At 50.9% G+C, this 24867-nt stretch overlaps 8 protein-coding genes across 8 annotated transcripts; 4 read left to right on the top strand and 4 right to left on the bottom strand.

Annotated features, from left to right (window-relative positions):
• Positions 1-480: 480 nt before the first annotated feature.
• Positions 481-1107, top strand: ACHE_70329S (uncharacterized protein; the record flags this gene model as incomplete). The annotated part of the gene is made up of 1 exon (XM_043282650.1): positions 481-1107. The coding sequence occupies one exon, from the start codon at positions 481-483 to the stop codon at positions 1105-1107; it is 627 nt and encodes a 208-aa protein (XP_043140008.1).
• A 152-nt stretch (positions 1108-1259) lies between these two features.
• ACHE_70330A (putative G-patch domain protein) lies at positions 1260-3871 on the bottom strand (the record flags this gene model as incomplete). The annotated part of the gene is made up of 7 exons (XM_043282651.1): positions 1260-2318; positions 2374-2723; positions 2770-2830; positions 2878-3080; positions 3133-3208; positions 3331-3629; positions 3742-3871. 7 exons carry the CDS (start codon positions 3869-3871, stop codon positions 1260-1262), a joined length of 2178 nt encoding a protein of 725 aa, XP_043140009.1.
• Positions 3872-4633: 762 nt separating this feature from the next.
• ACHE_70331S (glycoside hydrolase family 13 protein) lies at positions 4634-6442 on the top strand (the record flags this gene model as incomplete). Its single annotated transcript, XM_043282652.1, has 2 exons — positions 4634-5105; positions 5157-6442. The coding sequence occupies 2 exons, from the start codon at positions 4634-4636 to the stop codon at positions 6440-6442; spliced, it is 1758 nt and encodes a 585-aa protein (XP_043140010.1).
• Positions 6443-6590: 148 nt separating this feature from the next.
• MOCS2 (molybdopterin synthase catalytic subunit) lies at positions 6591-7127 on the top strand (the record flags this gene model as incomplete). The annotated part of the gene is made up of 1 exon (XM_043282654.1): positions 6591-7127. One exon carries the CDS (start codon positions 6591-6593, stop codon positions 7125-7127), a length of 537 nt encoding a protein of 178 aa, XP_043140011.1.
• Positions 7128-7232: 105 nt separating this feature from the next.
• Positions 7233-8273, bottom strand: SCO1 (SCO family protein; the record flags this gene model as incomplete). The annotated part of the gene is made up of 3 exons (XM_043282655.1): positions 7233-7360; positions 7422-7746; positions 7821-8273. The coding sequence occupies 3 exons, from the start codon at positions 8271-8273 to the stop codon at positions 7233-7235; spliced, it is 906 nt and encodes a 301-aa protein (XP_043140012.1).
• Positions 8274-8786: 513 nt separating this feature from the next.
• Positions 8787-10409, bottom strand: ACHE_70334A (uncharacterized protein; the record flags this gene model as incomplete). The annotated part of the gene is made up of 1 exon (XM_043282656.1): positions 8787-10409. The coding sequence occupies one exon, from the start codon at positions 10407-10409 to the stop codon at positions 8787-8789; it is 1623 nt and encodes a 540-aa protein (XP_043140013.1).
• Positions 10410-16652: 6243 nt separating this feature from the next.
• On the bottom strand, positions 16653-17744 carry ACHE_70335A (YoaK family protein; the record flags this gene model as incomplete). Its single annotated transcript, XM_043282657.1, has 2 exons — positions 16653-17281; positions 17393-17744. The coding sequence occupies 2 exons, from the start codon at positions 17742-17744 to the stop codon at positions 16653-16655; spliced, it is 981 nt and encodes a 326-aa protein (XP_043140014.1).
• A 4293-nt stretch (positions 17745-22037) lies between these two features.
• Positions 22038-23855, top strand: ACHE_70336S (uncharacterized protein; the record flags this gene model as incomplete). The annotated part of the gene is made up of 1 exon (XM_043282658.1): positions 22038-23855. The coding sequence occupies one exon, from the start codon at positions 22038-22040 to the stop codon at positions 23853-23855; it is 1818 nt and encodes a 605-aa protein (XP_043140015.1).
• Positions 23856-24867: the final 1012 nt, after the last annotated feature.

Genomic DNA, 24867 nt, shown 5'->3' on the forward strand with positions numbered 1-24867 from the left:
ACGAGAGTATGCGTGTATTACTACTCTACTTTGTATTTTAGCATGTCTCTACTCTATATACCCAGATTGATACCAAGCGATACTTAATATAATATTTCGGGAATTTATTAACCTACAAAAGCCTCCCCTTGAGTCGTAGATAATGGTCTGCTTTCCTAGCCTTGTAAGTATTGAACTGTCTGCCTAATGCATAAGGACACTCACGTGATCTTTCGGGGATAGGCTCTACCTCCGAAACGAACTTCCTTCAGTCATCCACCTTTTCTCTCGCCTTCTCTTTTCTTCTGTCAATTGCGTTTCTGGATCAAAATCGCGGGATATAATTTGTCCTACGTTCTTAGTTGAAGCTATCCTTGAATCATTGACTGCTTGGTTCCACGACTATCTGTCCAACGGGGGAGCAACCAAACCGCAAACCGCAAACCAAACCTCAATCACATCCATAAACCAGAGACCAAAAGCAAACCACAACACAACACAATGCTCTCCTCCCTCTGGGGCTCCAAGCCCTCATCACCATCCACATCTACTCCCTCCAGCTCAACCGAAACCAAAAGCGAAACCCAACTCTCTCACTCCGCCAACCCAAACGAACCCTCCACCACCCCTCCTCAAAACCAGCAAAGCACCTTCCCCCAACGCCCCCTCAAACTCCTCCTCGCCGGCACAACCTTCGTAACACTTTCCCTCTACTTAACCCGCCGCGCCCTCCGCACGCGCCACCTCGCCGCCATCCCACCCTACTACACCTCCTCGACCTACCACCACCCACCCGTCAATGGCGCGCTAGACGCCTTCGAGGCCTTTAACCTGGCGACGATCAATGTGGTTAGTTTTGCGATGGTGGGGACGGGTGGTGTTATGTGGAAACTGGGTGTTAATGATTTGGAGGATGCAAGACGGATCACCAGGAGGTACATTAAGGGTGTTGGTGAGGGCCCTGAGGGGATTGGTGGGGCGAAGAGTGGGAAGGAGGAGGATGAGGAGGCGGAGAAGGCGATTGAGAAGTGGGTTGTTGAGACGTTGGGCTTGAAGGGGTATGAAGAGAAGAAGAGGGAGATTTTGGAGGAGAGGGAGAGGGCGCGGAATGAGAAGAGTGAGAAGTGAATTGCGATGGAGAGATGAATGAGAATAGTGTACGAGTAACAATGCCACTCATATGCAAATAATACAATGTACAATAGTAACGAATGATGATACGTGATGAATGACTGCTATCCATTGCGCTACCCCAAAATATCAACCAAAACCACGTAAACCTACTTATCCAACCGCTCATACCTCTCCCTCGCCGTTTGCCTTGTCTTCTCCAAAAACTCATCATACCGATTTCTCGTATTCCTCCCCGCCTCCTCAGCAGCATCACCAATCTTACTACCCTGCGCACCCAACCCGACCCCTTGCGCATAAATCTCCGTCGCAATCGGCGCCGTCATGCCCGTCCCCTGAGCACCAAGACCAGAACCAGCCGACCAGCCCATTTTACTGAGCAGTGAGGCGCCCTTGGACGGTTGTTGGGCCGGGGGTTCTTCTTCTTTCTCTCCGGGTGGAGCACGAGCGGTGGGTCTCGCCTTTGTGGTTGTGGTGGGTGGCTTGGTGCTGCCGAATGCCTTGCGGCGTTCTTTTGCGCGGTCTCGGTATTCTGGTGTGGGTGGGACGATGCCGTGTTTGACGAGTTTGTTGGTTGCTTTGGATACTAGGTCTTCGTTTTGGAGGTTTGTGCGGTGGAGCTGACTGAGGCGTTCGTGGCAGTTGACTTCTGCTGGGGTTTTGAACTGGCGCATGCATAGATAGCAGCAGTTGCGGTTCAAGTCTGCATAGGATTGCGAGGGCGGAGCTACATCGGAAGGAGAACCACCGTCCGAGCCGGATTCTCCAGGGGCTATTTCGTCGGGGTTCTTCCTTTTAATGCCGTGCAATTCTGCGTGTCGATTACTCCAGAACTGCAAATGTGACGCTACAACCTTCTTGGAACCAGCATTGGCATTGGCGTCTGCCTTTCTCTTTTTGCTCTTCTCGGGATCTTTGCTGCTTTTTGCTTGGTCCTGAGCAGTCGTTGCATCGCTCTTGGGTTGTCCCTGAGCGTGATCTGCTTCTGCAGGCGACACCGTGAGTTCCGTGACGTAACCCTCTTCATCCCAATACATGAGCTTTAATGATGGGTTCAACAGAGGGCTAAAAGTAAATCGCTCTGTGGCTGCCGTAGGATTCATTACTGGCACAAACACGCCGGCGTGGATGTAGCTGACCAGGACCGGTCTGGACGAGATGGTAAATTTCTCAAATGAATTAAGCCGGGTCACGGCAGCTTGTGCATCCTGAACGAAAAGTATGTTAGTCTAAAACGCCACGCCATGAAAAAGGAACAAATACCTGAACTGTAGCAAATTCCGCAAATCCATACCGCCAGCTTTCGTTGGTTTTGCGGTCTCTCACCAGCAAAACACGGCGGATAGAACCCTCCCGAGCTCCCAAGTTAGAATCTCCAGTCGTAGAAGCCACCTTGGCTCCCTTTTTCTCAGTCTTGGACGTGTTATCCGAGCCGCCAGATGCTGGCTTATACAACTTCGCAACTCCTTTGGCCAGAAGCTCTTCTGTAACAGAAGACTCCAGTCCTCTGAAGATTAGGAACTGGGAGGGCTGGTTATCCGGAGCAACATCGTTATCACCGTGATTCTCGACCTTTGGAGCAGCTATACCGGGTGGGCCGGCCGGACCAGCTTCTACTCGTTGTTAGTCAAGTCGTAGATGGAAGACAGTGCGACATACCGGGCCTAGGAGCTTGACAACGGAAGCATTTCTGACGAGTAGAGTAGTTCACGATTGCGCACTGAGTGAGTTAGCTTCTAAACTTCTTTGGCAGCGAACCTGGCGCACCATTCTACATGTCCAATCACCCTCCGCCCTGGCGCGAGCCCGATCTTCCCTTTCTCTGCTATATGCGATGCGAACTCTCGTTCCGCGGTCGTCGCCACTGTGATTCGGTCCATTAAAATAGATAGAAGGGAAGTTGGGCTCCAAGAATGCGCGCGAATGATCAAGATCGCAGAACCTAAGGAATCCCAGTCGTCGTGAAACCTCTGGGAGACATCAGAAAAAAAAAATCGACTTTCCAAAAAGTTTCGCACTTACTCGTCTGTCGGTCACGAATCACCCGAACCTCTTCCAAACCCTCGACATGGTAAAATTCATTGAGTTCACTCGAAATCTGTTCAACGCGTCGACCGGACGCCCGGTGACATGCACATCTCAGCTTCTTGCCATCAACAACGGGAGGAGTATAGCGCAGCTCTGAATCTCGTGATGCAGTGAGGGGAGGAGTTGTCCAACGTCTTCTTCTGCCATCTCCACCGGTAACCCGTCCATCATGACTTCTCTGCTTTCCTGGCCATAATACGGTCCGCGACTCCGTCGAGGGCTGCGACTGCGACTGCGGCTGTAGCTCCTGCTGCGACTGTAGTACCGAGGCGAATCGCGGTCTCTGTATGTCGATCTCCCGCCCCGGGGAGGAGGCGAACGCGATGATGGCCGGCGACGGTAGTCATCTCGGTCTCGGTCTCGACGGTTTCTTGAGTCGCGATCCCTGGAGTATTCGTGTTGTCTGTCTGCTGCGGGGCGCTGGCGGTCTTCTTGGATTCAATGACAAAGATCAGTAACAGCTCTGTTGAAGCCAATAAACGTGGTGCCTTGGTTATTGAAGCAGCTATCCAGTAGTACCGTGCGGGGAGGAGGAGCGTATACCGCCAGGCGAGCGTGATCGGGATCGAGAACGGTCGTCGTACATGCGGCCGTCTCGGTTATCGCGGGAAGGGAAGGGTCGCTGGACAGGACCCGGTGGGTACATATTATCGTTGGCGTACGTGTGAGACATGATAGTCTGTATAGAGCAGCGAAAGAACAGAGTTGAGAGAGTTGAAAAAGCGACGGCCGTGAAAGTTGGGAGTTACCGCATACGGCAGAGTGGCAGAATCCACACCGCCTATCATTCACGCAAGCCTATCTATTATCACCAGCTTCAGTCCTCTTTTGGTGAGACAGTCTGGCTGGCGTGAGACACTGGCATACATTTACGATGAACTCGTCGATACGACTTGCTACAATGGTACAAATAAATACTGGCATACATTGATGTACAAAGTATCGCTGTCTACTCCGTACGAAGTGATAAATAGTACAGCAACAGAAACATATGAAGAGCCTCTGTTTGGCTATTGGAGCGATGCGTATGACTACTGCTTCCTTGATCTGCATCTTGGTGTCTCCATGATTGGCTAACTATCCTAGATAACTCTATTGCAACCAGTTGGATAACTACAAGGGTACTCGTACACAGAAACCTACCCTAATTCCACGACATATCACAGCCGGGCAAGTGAATCCAACGACGAAAGTTCGTTCCTGTCGTCGTTTTTCCACGTCGCATGATCATATGGTCAATCTGGCCCGTGGACCTGCTCTTCACCATTCACAGCGCAGTCAACATGCCGGAGCTTTGCATAGTTATATCCACCGATAATTTCTCCGCAGAGCTGCCCCGCGGTGGATGAGGGACAGCTGTCCCTTTTATATACAGCTCTACGCAATAATCCAACCTGGTTTTTCTCTTGCTTGAATAACTTGCTAAATTAGCAACATGGCCAAATCCAGCAATCAAATCCATCGCGCCTGGTGGAAAGAATGCTCCGTTTACCAGATCTGGCCCGCGTCCTACAAAGACTCCAACGAAGACGGCATTGGAGATATCCCCGGTATCATCTCCAAACTCGACTACATCAAGAATCTTGGCGTGGACATCGTCTGGCTATGTCCCTCGTACAAATCTCCCCAGGTGGACATGGGATATGATATTGCCGACTACTACAACATTGCCGATGAGTATGGCACGGTCGCCGATGTTGAGAAATTGATTCAGGAGTGCCATGAGAGGGGAATGAAGCTTCTCATGGACCTTGTGGTGAACCATACTAGTGATCAAATTGAGTGGTTCAAGAAGTCTAGGAGCTCAAAGGATAATGAGTATCGGAATTGGTATGTCTGGAAGCCTCCTAGGTTTGATGAGCAGGGCAACCGACACCCGCCTAACAACTGGATGTCGCATTTCCAAGGTATGTCAGTCTATTCCAATTGAGTTGGCATTTAATGCTTACCAACTGCAGGCAGCGCTTGGCAATACGATGAGTTGACCGGCGAATACTACCTCCACCTATACGCCACCGAGCAACCAGACCTCAACTGGGAGCACCCACCTGTCCGCGATGCTGTCCACGACATCATGCGTTTCTGGCTCGACAAGGGAGCTGATGGATTCCGAATGGACGTCATCAACTTCGTCAGCAAGGATCAACGCTTCCCAGACGTCCCCGTCAAAGATCCACGGACTCCTTGGCAATGGGCAGACAGGTACTACGCCAACGGACCGCGTCTACACGAATACCTACAGGGACTGGGTGATATTCTCAAGGAGTACGACGCATTCAGCGTGGGCGAGATGCCGTTCGTCAAGGACACCAATGAAGTGCTGAAGGCCGTGCGATACGACCGCAACGAAATCAACATGATCTTCAACTTCGAGCATGTCGATATCGACCACGGCACGTACGACAAGTTCGAGCCCGGAAACTGGAAACTCACAGACCTCAAGGAATTCTTCGAGCGCTGGCAAACCTTCATGTACGACAATGGCGGCTGGAACGCCCTATACTGGGAGAACCATGACCAACCCCGCTCAATCGACCGCTATACGAACGCCAAGGAAGAGCACCATGTGATTTCATCCAAGATGCTGGCCACAGTGCTGGCACTCCACGGCGGCACCCCGTTCGTGTACCAGGGCCAAGAGATCGGCATGCGAAACATCCCTCCGTCCTGGGGCATGGAGGAGTACAAGGACATCGATTGCCTTAACCACTGGAACCCACTCGTCCGGGACCGCCCCTCCGACATAAACGCGCAAACGATCGCCCGTCAGGAATACCAGAAGAAATCTCGCGACAACGCCCGCACGCCCGTGCAATGGACCTCCGCGCCTAACGCCGGCTTCACTGGCCCCAACACCAAGCCATGGATGTCCGTCAACCCGAACTACACCAGCATAAACGCGGAAGCGCAGATCAACGACCCAAACTCAACCTACAGCTTCTGGGGACGTGTGCTGGGACTACGCAAGAAGTACCTCGACATCTTCGTGTACGGAAACTATACCCTCGTTGACCGTGATAGCCAGGAGGTATTTGCGTTCACTAGACAGTACGAGAACCAGAAGGCGATTGTTGTGTGTAACTGGACGGAGACAGCGAGGGAGTGGAGTGCAAAGGCGAATGGGATCGAGGGCGTGGAAGAGGTTATTCTGGATAATTGGGAGGGAGTGCAGGAGACTGCTCAGCGACTTGAGGGAGGGAAGTGGTCATTGAGGCCGTATGAGGCTGTTGTTGCTCTTCTGTAACTGTCTGTACTCTGTATGTAGAGAGCGTCATATTAGCCCCACCTGATAAGCATATCAGCACCCCTCCAATGATGCCAATTGACAACCATCTCTCTCATCTATTCTCTCTTCCATACACACATCCTTTATACAAAACAAGTCCACGACGATGTCCTCAGAACAACAACAAGAGCAACAACGAGACCTCCCCCCACATCTCAACCCATCAAACTACCCTCAAGCCCGCACCCACCCCTCCCTCAACATCCACCTCACCCTAACCTACGCCCCCCTAAACCCAACCACCCACATAACCGACATATCGTCCCCCTCCGCCGGCGCAAACCTCCTCTTCCTCGGCACAACCCGCGACAGCTTCGACCACCGCCCCGTCACAACCCTCAGCTACACGACCTACCCGATCCTCGCGTTCAAAACGCTCATGCAGATTGCCGAGAACGCGGTTGCAGAGCACGGGCTACTGGGGGTTAGTATTGCGCATCGGCTGGGTGAGGTGCCGGTTGGTGAGTGTTCGATTGTGGTTGGTGTTAGTGCGGGGCACCGGGGGGCGGCGTTTCGGGGTGGGGAGGAGGTGCTGGAGAGGTGTAAGGAGAGGGTGGAGGTCTGGAAGAGGGAGGTTTTTGGGGATGGGGGGAGTGAGTGGAGGGCGAATGAGGAGAGAGATCGGGATGGGAATTTGAAATAATTGGATTTTGAGGGTACGTTGGAAGAAGAGGTAATTCTTGGATATTGCTAATAGAGTAGAGATATTGTACAGTGCGAACTAGAGTACAGTATGGTACAGCTACGGCTATTGTTGTCTGCCGGTCAACGCCCGGCCCTCACGCTTCCAATCGTTGATGTGCTCCAGAATCACCTTCGAGGCCGACTCGGGGGTATCTTGCCGGCCGATACATTCGACGAAATCGTTCTCGGGATCTGCCACCGTTAACACCATATCACGGAAAGACTCATAGGAAAAGGGATAGGGGGAACATACCCATAAGATAGAAATAAATGCTATGATCCACCAAATAATCCTCTCCGGGCTTCACATCCCGCGGCGTACTAAAGTACACCCGGTACATCTTGCACACATGCTTCACCTGCTCATACGTCCCCGTCAACCCGACGATCTTCGGATGGAACTCCTTCAGATATTCGCGCAGGACTTCAGGCGTGTCGCGAACAGGATCGCACGTGATAAACACAGGCAGGAAGAGGCTCGGATCGCCAGTCGCCTCGTTGACCTTGTCGATGATCTCGGCCATTTTGTCAAGTTCGTCTGGGCAGATATCGGGGCAATGCGTGAATCCGAAGTAAACCTAACCCATCACCATGTAATTAGCATATACCCAATCAGATATATGGCGAAAACCAAGTAAAGCGTGGAACGTACAAATGAATACTTCCCCTTCAAATCCTCCGCCGTAAACTCCCTCCCCTCCAGATCCCTCAGCACAAACGGCCCCCCAACCTTCGGCCTCCCAACACCCTTACTCATCTCCGCAACGCGCTTCCTCGCCAACCTCTCCTTCTCAACCTGGAAGTACACAATCATCCCGGCCCCAGTTACGATGAAAAGCAGCGCCGCTTTCCACGAGAACGGGCCGGTGGAGTTGCGGGCGCGGAGTTGGCCCATTGTTTTTGCGCGCGCTCGTAGTGTGCTCGAGGTGAAGGTGCGGCTTGTGTTGCGGTTAAGGGCATTTTTGTTCTGGACTTGCGGGATGCGTGGTGTCGAGTGGAGGATAGAGGAGAGCGGGACAGTGCGGGAGGAGGATGCGATTGTTGGGGTGGCGGTGCGGGTGACCCGGGGGAGTAGCCGAGGGAGATGTTTGAGGCTGGATGTCATTGTTTGTTCGGGTAATCTGTGTCTGCGCTGGTGCTCGAAAGGCAGTTGGCGGAACGTTGGTGATCGGGATTGGAGGTGAAATTGTGCCCGCGATCTGCTACGGATCTACAGTCCAAAAGTGGTTTAGCGTGTAGTCACGTGGCATAGCAGCCCATACATACTGCGGCTCGACAAGGAATTGGATAGTCAATTGGTTTACAAAAGAACCGATGCAGAGATACAGTTCATTAGGTCTATATGCAAGGACAAGGACCCATACCATGTAACAAACAATTAATAACAGCCAGAACCAGGTATACCATATCAACAGCCGGAAATAGAAGCAATCAAGGAAACAGGTAAAAACAAAAAAGAAATGCCGGTATCATGAGCACGAGCATGCCCGACGAAATTCGCATATGTACGCCTGTCCAACATAAACAAGATAAAGAGGAAAAGCAGATATTAGATCTATCCAGCAAAAGCCAACTAAATCACAACCCGAAATGTAAGCGAAAACCGATCAGAAAGTGATCAGTGACTAGTCCGACTAGCCCGACTAGGCGTCGTTCTCGGCTCGTCTTCTTCCATCACATCGCTAAGACGCGTGGGATGGCGATGGCGCGGCGTGACAGAGTCCCAGCCCCAGCCTCCAGACGTCGGGGGGTAATTGTACACCGGTGCGGAAGTCGTAGGCACGGAAGGAGAGGCAGACGTGCTGGGGACGTAGCTACCCTCCGTGGCATAGGGGCCGTTGTCTTCTGGATCGTAGTCGTCGCTTTCTTCGGACATGGTGCCTGGGTAGACGAGGGGGCGGCCCTGGGAGTCCCGCTGGTAGTGTGTGTATTCATCGTCGCCGGGCTCGCTGCCCTCGACGCTCTGGCCGTACTCCGGGTCGGAGGTTGCGCGGGTGTGGCCTGGGACTGTTGCGTTTTCAGGACGGTAGAAGTGGCCCGGGTAGGAAGGTTGGGGCTGGGAGGCTGGGATTGTTGACGCGGGATCGGTTTTGCGCACGGTTTCCGAGAAAGGGTCGCTTCCTGTGGGTGAAACCGGTTGGTCGTCGTAGTACTGGGCGTCGCCTGCGTCGGACATTTTCATAGCTGCGTCGCGTGCGTAGCGGTCCTCGTTCTCTTCCGTCGACGAGTAGTTAATCGGGTGTTGACGGCTGGAAATCATGGGGACGACTTGGACACCGCCGACGAGGGTTGGTTCGCCGTTGCGCAGGGAAGCGGTTCGATCGCGTTCTTCCTGTTCGCGACGGCCAAGTTCTTCCCAGGCACGGCGGGCTTCGTCTTTGGAGATTTGGAGCTCGCGACGCATTTCTTTGACCAGGTCATCGACTCGTCTTTTGTCGGACTCGGCTTTTTGGTAGGACGCGACGGCTTCTGCGCGGGCCTGGCGCTCGGTTTGGATTTGGCGTTCTAGCTCGGCTTGGAGTTCTTTGGCGCGTTCTTGCTCGGCGCGAGTGTCGAAGAACCAGCGTTGGAATTTGCGCTCGGAGGAGGCCCGTAAGCGTTGCAGTTCTACCACCGCGTGGAAAAGATTGGCGCCGGCAGCTGACAGGTCTGTGACTTGGCGGGCCATCTGTTGGCTCAAAGGATCGCGTTCCAAGGCTTCGTTGTTTTGCTCCAACTTGCGGATCCAGTAACCGGTCAGTCCTTCCCAGTGGGAGGACAGTGTTTCCCAGCGTTCAAACGCGTGCGGAAAGGCCACACGGCGTGGCTCCTGAGAAGCATCCGCTGGCTTGGTGGCACCAGGCTGCTGCGGCTTCGGCTGGCCAGGAATTGGCTGAGCAGATGACGGAGGCGGTCCTGGCTGACTCCCAGCCCTACGGTGACCAGCCCCGGCCGAAGTGGTAGGTCGACGTTGCGACATTCGATCAACGCCAGCAGCATACGGCTGCTGCTGAACAGGGGGTTGCGGCTGCGGCTCCTGCTGCTGCTGTTGTTCTCGGTCTCTCGCTTCTTGTTCTGCTTTGCGACGACCTTCTCGTTCCCGACGCTGTCTCATGATATCCGTAGGTGTTCGCACACCGCTGGGCGGGTTCGTGTTGACCGGGACGGGACGGGGCGCACCATTCTGTACCCGACCATGACTTGCAGCACCTGCACCACCTAGCGTGGTGGCAGCAGGGGCTACACCAACCAAATCCGACATGGGTGCGTTCACTTCGTCCCAATCGGTCGTAAAAGGAAACGGTCTGCGAAAGGCTTCCTCGAGGGTCCAAAGGATGGCAGACGCGGTAGTGGGCGAAACGTTCGTAGATCGACGAGGCCAGTCGGAATTGTTTAATCGCTCGTAGGAGTCGCCAACAACGGAGTGGTCGTCTTCGGACTGCGCTTCTGAGAGTGCTGGACGCGGAGGAGCAGGCGCAGGCGCGTTTGCGTTTCTGCTTGTCGGAGCAAGAGGCGCGGGATAAACAGAGACGGGGATCGATTGCTCTATGTACTGGTGATGACCGGACGCATCGACGGACAGCGCTCGCCGGTTGGACAGACGCTGCTGTTGTAGCTGCTGCTGGAGCTGCTGCTGGTAGATGTCCGACGACCGGGGAGACCTCCGTAACGTGCGGGAGCTCTCTGAGACACTCGACGAGCGACGAGAAAGCGGGTCTTGAGAAGCAAAAACAGTAGAAGCAGGACGCAAAGCAGCCTGCTGCTGGCGTTGTCGTGAATCAGTCGTAAAGGTCGTGGCAGGGTCGTAAACGTCGTAGGCCTCGTCAAACGCGCCGGGCAGGTCGGTGGAAGACACCGCTAAAGGTGAGGTAGAAACGGGAGAATAGAAGGACGACAACGTGGAATTGGGTTTAGCAATGAATACTAGACCGCCACAAAGATCCCCAGCCTCTCTCGGAGCTCCTGATGCCAGGCTCTTTTCCTGGTGAAACTGATAGACGCGATCTAGCCGGAGAGGAACGCGGGAAAAAACGAGGCAATCGACCGGAATGTGGGTATTTCTGAGCCTCGTAGACAACTCACAGAGCGTAGAAACACAAAAGAAAGAAAAGAAAACAGAAATGAAAGGGAATTGGCGTGGCTGGTCGAATCAAAAGGCAGGCGTTTGTAGCTTGGGAAAAAAATATTGCGATGGCTGGGAGTGCACTGGTCACTAGTCACCTCATGCTGAACTCGGTTCAATGGAGCCAGGTTCCGCCAGCCAGCTTCACTTTGGTCGGAGCAAAGCGACGGTGTCTGTTATTATATTATTATATCAATTGCAACCATAACCATTCAATGTTGTGGTGAAGCGCAAGGGAGAACAAGAGGTGAGGCGCCAGGGAAAAACGTGACCGCGGCGGTGGATGCGACAACTCAGCATTACTCGTTTTGTCAGGGCAATCATTCTTTTCGTTGAATTGAATTGTTTTCTCCAGGGGTTTTTGTGTTCATTGCTAGGTTCACGGTACCACGGGTCTAACCCAGTAGTTTATTGGAGAACCGTGGACGAACTACAGATCTAACTCCAGATTAATCCACCATTCCCGAGCTCTGTATACTATTGCGTATACCCTATACATTAACACCACGCAAGGAACACCACATGGCCCTTGATAATGTGAGTGTATAAGACTGACACCAATAAACTCATACTTGCGTGGTGCATTGTATTATATTCACCCTTGACAGTGACAAACTCATTCATTCGCAGCCGGTAGCAATATCCGAGCTCTTTACCTTTCTAGGCATATACAGATATCGGAATACTGCCATCATGCATATTTGACTCAATATGCGACAAATTGGCGTCGCTTTTATATCAATCGAGTACGCCAACTGTACTCTGTACATATTGCGCATTCAAATCTAAGCCTCGGACTCCATTTTCTTTATCCTCTAGAATTCTGGAACAGCCCACTCCTTCATCCATCGGGAGTTCAAAGCTTTTTCGGCAGTCAACCTCTTCTTGGGCCTGAATGCTAGCATAGCCCTCAGCATGGCCAGCAAGGCGGATCTTTTCTCTTGTCTGACCAGTTTTACGCCATTTCTGCTCCTAGCCTTTTGTACAAGACTCTCGAACCGCCCTGCCCATGGTGTCCCCTGCCGATCGTAGTTCCCCGTCCCATCTTCGTTGAACCATTGCAGACGCGCATCCCTTTTTTCCACCACTTAGGAGGCAGTTTACCAAGCACAATAACATGCTCCTTCGTCATCCAGTCATCTGTCGGGACAAACCCTTCAAAGGGCGGCTTGTGCACCAAAGATGCTCCAAACAGTGCAAGTAAGGCTCCAGATGTCGGCGGGAATTGAGAAGGGTATCTGAGGTGCAAAATGAACTTCTGGCGGAGCTGACAAAACTGGTGTGTTTGAGTAACGGCGTGCCGTGGTGGATGGCATAAATGATTCACCAAAGTTACTCATAAAAATTCGAGCTTCGGGTAGCATGATGGACTCGCTGTATTTTCCTAGCCACGCTGGTTTAATGCCATGGGAAGGGACACCTGGTGGAAGGGTCTGGTTGTCAAATCATGTAATACACTCATGGCTGCATAGAACTGGACAGGTGAAAGGTCATTGAATCTTTTGGAAGGTTTGAGGAGGATATTTCCGATGTGGATATCTAATTCCATGCACATCTGTTAGAACCGATCATGTTTCATCAGGAACATGCAAGACATACCGGCATGAACAATCCCTTGAGAATGTAAGAAAGCCACAGATTGGATTGGTTGGGCGGCAACTGCTCATGCAACAGGCAGCTGGAAGACTCATATTTGCAGGGATGGTGATGATGCATTGATGTTCACTATTGGGTCCTTTTGTAACAAACTCATTTAATATCGGGGGATCGTCTCTTGGTCGGGATGCCCACCCTTCAGATTTGGGAAGCCGAGTTGGCGGAGTATACTATACTCCTGCAAGTTGTTGTTCTCAGCAGTAGAAACCTTCACAGCAACATAGCTGCTGGTCTTCTTATCCTTTGTCAGCCATACTGTTGAATAGCCACCATAACTCAAGTTATTGATTATGCGATAGCGGTTGTGGAGGGTATCATTAATGGATATAGGATGATAACCTCCAGGGCAATATTGCTCAAGTTCTTCTACATCTTCGAGAGGTATGTACTTGAAGTACATATTCTCAAATTCTTCGGTCGTAGCATATGTAATTCTCCTGTTGTGAAAGGTTGTCGAAACTTGGGGCGGCATTGACAACCAAAAAATTGCAGATAAGACTGGAGGAGAGCTTGGTAATAACTGGCAGCCTGGAGAGTTTGAATCCATTCATGACCCCAAATTGGCACCGAGGTGAAGTCCGACCGTTGTTTGAAACTGGAACATACCACAAGGAATTAGCCATGCTCTTGTATGGGGAATCTATGTCTGGATTCAATGCAATGATATTCACCATTGATACAGACAAACTTATCTATCAACAGCTGGTAATTTGGGGTAGTATCCCAATTCTTTCACCTTTACTCCAAAATGGCGTCATGGCACTTCAATCAATAGCAAATTCAGGACATACCCGCGGCCCTTCAGCGGCAGCAAGCTCTGGCTCGAGATAGCATATTCAATCCTTGTACCCTGCATTGGATCATCGAAACCTACCTAACAGCACAAAGGCCCTGACAGAGCGCTATATTGGCTCATCAATTCAAATACAAACCAGACCTATGTGGCCTGACATGGATCACGATACGTGCCCTTAATAAAAACCTTGGGTCGGGATAATATGTCTACGAGGAGCGACGGTTGCGGATAGGACAGGAAGATAGCGCTGTGCAGCACATAGGAAAGTTGAACGGGACAAATATGCAGAATGCACCAACCAGCGATACTCGTCCTTGGGCCACATTTCGATCAATTTACCACTCGACCCCGGTACAGTCTTACATAATTGATGAACAACTGCTCTGAGTCGTCTCTGGTCAGTAAACTTGAATCAGACAAGCCTGAGCGACTGGGCAGTTTTTGATACCCCCAAGTCCCATCAAGGCCTACCCAGTACAAATACAAAACAGGCTCTTCCATTTCTCACATGGCCCATATCATGAAATCGCCCCAAATTTTGCGCATATAATAAAATGCACCGATCGAACCCAGAATTTATCGAGAGCCTTTACACCTACGCCGGTGGTGAAGCGCTACATCAGTCCTAAAAAGAAAGAAAACGAATAATCGTGTCAGTCAAGGTCTCTTTGTGCGACGGAATCATGAAAAGCTGACCATATTGGATCAGTTGACGAATTATTCAAAACGGAGCCAAGACAGCTATCCCTACCAGCAAGTGGTAAACCTATTCTACTGTTTCCATTCTTTATGCGCCGTAGTCCATGGTTCGGTAAAGGGCTGTAGCTCGACACAGGACATGCTGGAAGACGTGCCCATAACGAAGACCGACGGCGGCACCGCGCTTTTCCCTCGAAAGCTAAGGGATGTCCGGATGCACACCAGGACTACACCTGACTAACATCTTTTCGAGTGAAAAGCTAGCTCATCAGGCAGCTGAAAAGTGACATACAGGAAGCCACTGTTCCCTTCAGGCATGGAAAAGGAACTAAGCAACAAAGGTTGCAGCGCCTGCTTAACAAGGAGGAGATTCAGCACGAATTTCTCTTGTCATTTCGGGCAATACAGTTGCGACAGCATGAGTGGTATGTGAAAACAGTGCCTGCCAACACGGGTAATCCTGACTAGAAGCGTTGGGCTTAGATACTGAAAAGCCAAGGGAGACGCTTTCCAGCGGAAAAGAGCGTTCATAACCACCAGAAGACTCGCTGAATTGCTCGAAAGCGACGCAAAAGTCTTCAATTGCTAAAGAAGACGATGATGGTGACAGTTCTGGGCAAATTGTGTCTCAGTTGAGCACTCATCTAACCAAGCGAAAGGCATTGATACACCCATCTCGATTTTATCGTTCAACGAGCAAAAGGCTAGACATCAAAAGGGAGATCGAATCTCGCAGCCACAAAGGCCAAAAAGAGTTAGCCAAGTGAGCTTCTATGAATTACTGATACACTATGCAGTACCACATGCTATTTTGAATTGTCTGACCATTCCTTCAGCTTCAGCTGCTGCTATCGTAGCATTCTAAGCTAACCCTGGCTAGGATGGTAAAAACGCAAGGGACTGGTCTGATAAAATTACTCCTCTACGCAGTAATCCGGCAAGACAGCCAAGGCGATTCCAAAGATTCCACAGAGGCTCACGCGCAAAGCCCCATAGTCTGAAAAGTTCATGAAACACAGACTATCGGGTCATTAACCTCGTCAATTCGCATTTTGTCCAATACTTTTTGGCGCACGATATTTCCCATCAAATGACGACGCCAGGTTTGTCTTTTACACAGCCTTATCGATATCGTGGCTTGTCCTTTTTATTGCTTCGCTTGCACGGATGTCTGTTTCAGATACCCTACTCAGCTCTTATCAAGGAAGCCTGGAAAGAAATAAAGGCGGGTCTAACAAGCTCCGCTGCAAAGACTGGAGAGACCTTGGCAACGGATATATGTGAATTGACGAAATACTATCCCAAAACACGGAGTAACAGACGAATCCTCCAAAAAGCGACGTCACGACTGCCACTAAAATGGTATCCTTAACCCCTCTAATGCTAACTATGGGCATTTATACAATAAGAGATGCCCCAGAGCTCCACCGACAGTTTGGGTCTTTGGGAGGACGCCCATGGGGACTCCACAGGTTTCGCAAATGATTGATGCAAACCACTAAGTCAGGATCGCGTTTGCGTCTCGCGCATTGGCACCTTTGATTGTCCATAAAATGGCCCATGGAGCCTTCTAGAAAGACCATCCGGTTTCCCGTTCAGTTTCTATGGTATGGACGATCCCGGAAACATGGCATGTCGCTTTTCTTGGAAATTGCGAATAGCGCCACGAGTCCATCTGATACGCACAATGACGAAGGAATTCGAATCGTACTAGCAATGTGGGCGCTCGTTGGTGCCAGCGTCTATGGCTCGTTTGCTTGCGTTTGCGTTTGCGCAGGGCTCGATTGAACGAACACACCGCTACAATCGAACGAACTGCAGTTGATGTATGCCAAGCAGCATTGTACCGTTGGTAACGGCGCCAACGTGGCAATTCGTATCTCACGTTAAGTCGGTGTATGTGCTTGCATGAGATTATCTCTGCCAGCTGGATTCTTTATGTAGGTTCCCGAGTTTCTATGCGCGGTGTGTTGGCAGAGCCTTACGGGGCTGTTCTGCGAGCAGGGTAGTATGAAAGATATGAAAGATAGAAAGGAAAATACAAGTACATAATATGGATTGACCGAAACATTATACTGGGTACTAATCATGCTGAAATAGAAGAGGTATCTAACTATTGGGGTATAATAAAAACATCGCAAAAAAAAGGCAGACATCAAGCAGGCTATGCGAAACAAAATGGAAGCAAAACACAATTAGAATAACTTTTCACAACCACGCTTTTACTTTCCTCATTTCATCACTTCCTTCCCCTTCCCTTCCCCCTCCTCCGTCGGCGGCGGACACTCCGGCCATATACACCATGCCACCGTAATAGCCCCCTTCAACGACATAGCAAGCCACAAACCCGCAGCCAACCCATGATGCCTCGCCATCCCACCCCCAGCCATCGCCCCCAAAAACAAAGCAAGCACGAACCCAATCTTCCGGTTCCTCTTCGGGTTCTCCCTCCACCCGTGAAACAACTTCTTGTCAAGAAAGATATCACACATAACCGCCGACAGCGCAACGGTAATAATCTCAGGAAAGCCCAAAAATTTGGACGCCAGAATCTGCCCAGCAGCTTGGAAGGCGAGTAGGGCGATGGCGACGTCTTGTAGCCAGCGCATTGGATCTCCGGATGGTGTGCCGCCGATGGCTTCCGTGTGGACGAGGATGGCGGCGACCATGATGAGGATTGTTTGGAGGGCAAAGGAGGAGATCATTGTTATGCGGCGCAGGGGGCCGAGCATCCAGGAGCCGACGATGAAGCAGAAGGTGCCGAGGAGGAAGGCGCCGACGGCGATTAGGGCTTTGACCCAGAGTTTCTCTTGGTGGTACAGGTTGCCGGAGACGCCGAGGGCGAGGTTGATTATGTTTCCTGCTGTGCGTTAGTGGTGTATACTTAAGCTAAGCAGAAAAGGGATGGAAGTAAGGGAGGGAAGGAAGGGAGGGAAGGAAGGTGAGGTAGGATGGGGGGTTGGATGCATACCTGTTTGCATACTAGAGAAACTGCTCCAGAAGGTAAATGAAAGGCCATCGACGAGACCGCTCACAAAGCCGCAGGAGATAAGAATAGCTTCTGTCCAGTTTCGATCAATGTCGGAAAGGAAATATTTCCCCAGCTTAGATCTTTTTGACGGAGCGGGGGTTTCTTCTTCATTGAGGGTTTCTGCGATAGATACATTGGTGCTCCCAGCCAATGGGTTGGAATAAGGAGAGCGAGCCTGCTTTTCCACATCATCGGATCTGGAATAGATCCCTCGGCTTCCCGAGGGCTCATTCAGAGCATCTTTGTTTAGGGAATCGTCAACAAAAGTCAAATTCCGTGGAGCCTCGAACATCTTGATTCTTTGGTTCCTGTAAAGCTTGGTTGTGAGAAACAACCAAAGGGGATAGTCTTACCATATATAGGGTTAGGCAACGCCACCACACAAACTATAGGGGTAAGTAAAAGAAAAATCGATTATGCATTGTCGTCAGTGCTTTCTTGGCCGAGCGATGCCAATGCTATTGCTTCTTCGACGCCCGTGCTCGGTCTGAAACAGGACCGCTTGCTATCGAGCAGGAATGGACCTGTCTGGCCATGCAAAGTGATCGAAACAGGGAATTGGTCATGAGCTCAACAGCGAATGACAAATCCCAATTGCAGCGTGTGAAGGCGATAGATAAGCGTTTCTAGGCAAGCCAAGACCGGCGGGTGGGATCTTCAACTATTGGTAGTGGCAAGATGCATGCCTAGAGTCGGAATAATATACAAGTAGATAGGATGTGTATATTCGTTTATTGCAATCTATCATTGCAATACGCGTCCATGTCCAAGCGTCAGTCGTTTGTTATGCCCCTGTGTAACATCCAGACGACACTTTGAAAGTAGATGGCCATGGCGTGTCGCAGGGGCCGGACATTTGCATAGTTCAGCTGGGATACATTAATGGACAATCGCTTTAGCGCAAAGACCAGGGGATGGTTTTTCTGGATTCCACGCGCGTCAGTAACCTCCGTTATTCTCCGTTATTCTCCGTCCCCGGTAGAAGGGTAATTATCGGGTTTGCCGTTCGGCAGGGACCGGTCCCGATTACACTCGGGATTGGGCATCGGGATGCCCCTTATTTGATTAAAAAACGGCCAAGAAGTCGGGTAGAAGATCATCTTGGCAGTTGGATCCTTCCGAGCCCGTACTAGTGCTGACAATCATTACCGACAACCCCTCTAGTTTATCTTTAGAGCCATCGCTGATAAACTGTCAAAAAAATTCCGAGATGCGCGAAGACGGTTTGGGAGAGCGAACCAGGACGGATGATCGCAAGTAAAAATCTCGCAATTGACCATGTGTTTCCGGGCTGAACAGAGCTCAACTTTTGTCGCGAGTTTCGTCAACTTTCGTCAAAACACAGCCACCGTCGATCTCAGCGAAAGCATAGTCTCCATCGTCCGTCGCCAAGCCGCCCCATCGACTCCATCAGCAGGGAATTGGCTGTCTTGGCAATGTTTCTAGACGGACTATGTCTTCTTGGCTGGCAGCATGCAAGAAATGCGAGTCCTTCGGGCTTATAAGAAAGGAGAACACTTGATAAGCTGGTTTGACCGCTCCCCTGAAACCGCAGGCATCAACATTGGTCGCGGTTATCTCGCTGATTCTACCTACTTACTTGTACATACAAGCAAGGAACCCCGGCGTCGGCGTCTTTTTTCACGCATATTTATCGGGCGCATGTTGCAATCCCCCCCCGGCCGGTGATGATGGGGCTGTCCAATTGTCGCTCATGAGGGTCTTCCGTGTCGGCTCAGCCACGGAGTCGATTGGTTGGCCAAGCAGCGAGTTTCCAGAAATCCAGGCTCGCGCCGACCCGAACTTCGTGGGATATCTCTTCTGACCCTGCAAGTCCCCATTTAGCTCCGGAAGATATATTAATGGACGTCATGGACAATATGCAGTAACCGCCGAGTATCGCGCCAAGTCGACGTTGAGGACCACCGAGGACTTGACAGAAGGACCAGCGAGTAAACATTTCATACCTCACCGGAACAACTGGGAACTGCCCGGATGCTGAGGGGTCTAGGGTCTAGACGTACGAATGGCTGCAGTTAATCTATAGCAGATGTCGACATCGGGTGAAATCGGTTTTTTTTTTTTTTTTTTGCATCGCCCAGCATTGAATGTTTACCTTGAGCCAGCAGGTGCAGTTCTAAGCCCTTGGCATTCCAGTTATAGTTATCTGTTCCGTTAGGAGGATCATAGGCAGCAACTATATGACGGAAGCGGTGTACGGCAGAGAATAGAGGGTGGGAATCAGAGAATCTCGTTCAATTGACGGTTGCCATGAGGAGAGGAAGCTCGTGGATATTCTTTGGTACGTACATAGTTGTGTGGACGTCACTTGGTATATCAAAGTGCAGGATATATATCCGTACATGTAAGAGTATGAGAACTAAAGTACATTACCACACTTACTGTACTCTAGTTATCTTTTTATCTTTTTGTGTATCTAATCCATAGCAATCCATGATCAATGGCAGTCTATTGTCCATTGCAACAGTTCCATGGTCCTATTCTTCCTATCCAAGCAACTCATATGATCACCTCTTCACTTCCTCTTCCTCTCCTTCCCGCCTTTTCATGTCATAAAAACCACCACAAATCGATCGACTGCAAGTGACCAAGCAAGGACAGATCGAGCCAGATCGGAATGAGCAAAATGAGCGGAGTCAAACACTGCTTCCATTGCTCCGGTTTCATCGCCATCGACAATGCCTTGCTGCTGTCTTAGTTATATGCCACCAACCTTCCGCTAGTAAGGAAGCTCCCCGATATACCCAAGATGACATCGAGGTGGCGTTTTCCCGGAGACAAGCTAAGTCGTTTGAGCGAGTTTAGGATCTAGGGATGACCGAACTCATGAACGGTGGTTCACGTTGCCGCCAGCCAGCCATGCCGGAATAGCGAGTAGCAGCGGCTGCATCTGGCAAATTTGATTACAAGCTACAGAATATCGTACAGAATACAAGTATACAACATACTCTGTACCGTCTGAAGACCGATGGCCAGTGCTCCGACCGGAAAGCTGCTAAACATTCGCTGCACGATGGGATGCACGGCAGAAACAGCAGAGGGAAAAAAAAAAAGAAAATCAAGCTGAAGAGCCATGACATGCAGCTGCGGGACTGGAACGGTCCTCTGCATATAAGAGCCGGACAGCTAGAGCTGCTTCCCCGGTCGTCGGATGTGAACAGCTCTTCCCCGCGCATCTCCGAGGATATGAGCTATCCAATTTTCAATGTGCCTTATTCGCTTTGCTTCTTCTGGTTTCTTCAGACATCGCATTACGGACGACCGTGGATTCATCGCAATACGGATTGGATAGTGACCGTGCTGACCGGGTATGCTGAGATACATGCCCCCTACAAGTCTGGATATATCGCCCGAAGATAATCTACGTCACATGGAAATGCAATGACTCCGTTCTAATGACTTACCACGATAGTGTTCCAGCACCAGCAAGGAACAAAGACAAACTTACAATTACTCTGTGCTGAAGTCCTCTATTCAAACAAAGCATTTATTTTGTATAGATGCTCTGCTTTGCATATTGCGTACGGAATGATCGCTGGAATGCGGGTCGTCTCTGCACAGCAACGACGTTCTTCCACTCCATAAACAAGCATCCGAGACGCTTCTCATGAACCAGGAATTATCGATGCAACTCTGAGACTGCCAAAAAGCGTACTTTGGCATAGAGGCATAGATACCCACGTATGCAAAACATGCCTTCTCGAGATCAACAGATCGGCTTTCCATAAAACCACTCCCAACGTCCGCCGGTAATCCGGGATCTTCTCCGCGATGTCCTAGCGCCCGAACACATGTTGATATCTCACATCTGCATCAACAAGGGCTCTGTGCATCGAAGAGACCTAAACCAGGTTGTTGGGATCCCAATTAGTCTTCCGACAGCCTTAGCACATGCATTAGGTGCAACTGATGTTCGAATCGTGTGCTGGCCCGAAGTATAGTTCGGACTTGTCATGTTATATGCCAAAATACGAATGGCATTGTACGTCCACAATGGGATTTTTGTTCACTGCACTACAAATCGTAAGCCTACCGGTCTTCTCTCCACAATAATTGCTGGCGTACGGATCGAATCTCCGACGGCGTGGTGCTTCCTCTCTAGCCTCCCTTGCTCCGGGAGAATCGCCCGCTAACCTTGCAACTCCATCATCCCTTTCCCTGCCCAAGGAGGGAGATCATGTAAGGCCGATGGACCATTGCTGTCTGTGCACGATGCAACTGTTTTTTGTTTACATCAACGGAACTGCATCGGCATGCGCCTCCAGCTATGTACTAGCCACCACAAGGGTGCCAGCAGTCCGGGTCGAGCCCTCTTTCCCAGAAAGATTATTTTTGGGCAAGGAATTGTATAAACATCGCTCTTCACCCTGGTTTGCTTTTTCTTTCTCTGATCTGTCCATTCCCCTCGTTCTGTCATAGTCATTCATTCCAATCGTATTACTCTTGTCCCTCATTCAGATAACTTGATCAATCTCAATTACTCTCAATTGCCTCTCCTTTTGATGTACACCCTTGAATCAGTCAAAGTACCATCATTATCGTGAACTGAATCGAATCTTAGCCCATGGCGGCCATCCAAGCACGCACTTTACCCAGCGATTTCGGCGCTTTACGAAGCGACAACAAATCCCAATTGACCACCTGCACACCATACTCATCGCCTGTGAAGCAACGAGGGTCATCCTGCTACCTTCCCCGGAGAGGTACCCAGGTACTAGAAGAGTCTAACACAGACCCTTTCTACCTGGAGCAGACTCTGAGGGACTCGTGCCAACCAGGCCAACGAGGTGTCCACTGCTGTGAAACAACAGATCATCGGTATTTCACTTTGTCTTCAGTAGACAAACGCAAAGAATACCATTACCCTAATCCCGTCCGTCGGGAACCCGCGGGGCCCCGGTCGAACTTCTACGATAACATCAAAGGAAACCGAAACACTTTGTCAGTGGTCGAGCTGGAACATCGGGTAGGCCTTCAGCAGATTGCAGCACAACGCGGCTTGGAAAGACAGCACGTTCACTGCAAACAAGGCTCCTTCAGCTCCGGCACCAGCGAGCCGACTCCTGACCTGACTCCAAGCAGCTCCTTCTCATCCAACTACTCTCTGGTGAGAGACCAGCATATCTCCTTTGAACCACAGCGTATCACATCTGAGTCTGGCAGCCATCTATATCTGACGCCGTGTACGCCTCCGCCAATTCGACCACCGCCAACAACAGCCCTACCTTCTTTACCATCCACCCCCAAACCACATCAAAACCCAACCCGCAACAGCAAAGGTACCGCACGCCCTGCAAACGACCCCACCGAAACCTTCACCATGCAAAACGAAGACCCCCAAGTGCGATACAACCGCCTTGGGAAACCCCTTCCCACTCTCCCCAACATTGCCCGCAACGGGCAAAAGACCAAAACTACCCAAAACGACACCCAACGGACCCAAATCGAACCCTCCATGATCTCCCCACCCAGCCTCATCAACCCGGTTACTATGGAACCACACGCCACACACTTCGACCAAGCATTCTTCATCCCGGCCAACGACTGCCCCAGCCCCGTTCCCAGCCCCGGACGCAATTCTACATCGTCACGCCTAGCACGGGAAGTTACCAATACTTCCCCGAGCCGCGAGAAAGAAAGACCATGGACAGCAAGGTCCGAAGCGTACTGCGAACAATCAGTTTGGGAATCGGACTCAGACTCGGAATCCATAGGTCCCAAGTCCCTGTCCAAGAAACCAATCGACACCCTCCGCAAAGTACGCAGTCGCGTGCATCTGCGCGTCGCTAGATCAGCCCCCCGGCTCAACGGCGCACCATCGCAACCTCCACCAGTTCCCTCTCCCCCGACCGACGGCGCACCACTGGAGAAGTTCCCATCGATGCCAGACCACCCCGTCCAACAACCACCCCCTCTCCCACCAGGGTCATCCGCAATGGCCAGAAAGCCAGCCCTCCAAACCCGCTCCAGCAAGGACATCTTCCGCCCAAACGCCCAAACTCTCCGCCTCGTCGCCCCATCAACAGCATCCCTCGTCCGCCCAGACTCCCGCAAAGACAAGGAAAAAGAAAGCCTTCCCGCAACCCCCACAACCGCAACCACAAAGACATCAGAGCATGACATGGACTCCGCAGCAGCCGCGGCTTTCCAAGCCCAATCCCGTCGTCGTCAGCGGTCGAGGTCGCCTACGTCTCCTGCCACAACGGGCTTCGCGGATAAGGAGAAACTGCGCACTTTGTGTCGGGAGGAGAGGACGGAGCATACGTTGCATAGTAGTTTAGCGTTGGGGAGAAGGCCGTTGTATAGGCGGTTTTGGGAGAGTTTGAGGATCTTAAGTTGTCACGGGGATATGTCGCCGAAGCCGACAAGGAAGTCGTTTTAGGCTTATTATATCTTTCCATCGCTATCATTTCTTTTGTTTGTTGTTTTAATATCTGCATTGGGACCGCATTGGGATGGAGGCGTTGAAGCAACTGTTCAATATCGAGTCGTTCGTTCTCTTTTATCGGTTGATTGTTTTATACTTGCATTGCTGGCCTGATGACATATGTTCATACGTGCTCTTTCTGCTCTGCTGTGTTTTGATTTGCTTGACGAGATCCACTCGCTAATGACCTAATGAGGCCTTTGTCACTCGCTATGCCTGTCTATCCTGTTATTTCCTTTGCATTTGGCTTGATGCTATACGATGCATATGTCTCTCGTTTATGATGTGGATTATACTCGACGTGTATATTCTGCCTATCTTTTATTTCCTTTGTCTCGTTTTGTCTTTTCTGATCCAAAAGCAAGTGTACATGGTACGGATGTACCGGGGTTAGTTAATGTCTAGTCTGGGAGAGAATCGCAATATTTGAGATAGGAATGGATATATTCTACATTTCAACTCGTCTCCACAGAGTAGTGAAGTCAAGCTCAGTAGAGTTCTAAACTTAAGTATTAATTCTGTCGCACCTTCATCGCACAAAGTACTTCCTTCGTACTCTGTACGGCGTAACATCAATCTCAATAGTCAGTCCAATTTCCAACCTAACTGAACCTGACACGGAACCGCTATCTGCGACATGCATGCACCTAATCGCAGCCGTACGCCATGCCATGCAGTGATCGACCAATAGCCCATCTGCATGTCTAACCGTGATGAAGTCGGGTACGGGGTTCTTCCGCTGCATGTAATCTTCCTTCCTTGCAGTGGTCCCAGTGCTAGGGGTACGTGGATGTACAACCCTTCCGGAACATGGCTGGCAGGGTATGATGTGATGTAATGCATTGTATTGTATGCATATCCTTGGATAGACGCCGGGGCTCTGGACGTTGATTGGACCTAGACTGGGCCTGAGGATCTGCCTGTGGTCCCGGTTTCGGCCCTGGATCCGGGGAAGGCGACAACCGCA

The sequence above is a fragment of the Aspergillus chevalieri genome, chromosome 7, assembly GCF_016861735.1.
Source record: "Aspergillus chevalieri M1 DNA, chromosome 7, nearly complete sequence".
NCBI lineage: Eukaryota > Fungi > Ascomycota > Eurotiomycetes > Eurotiales > Aspergillaceae > Aspergillus > Aspergillus chevalieri.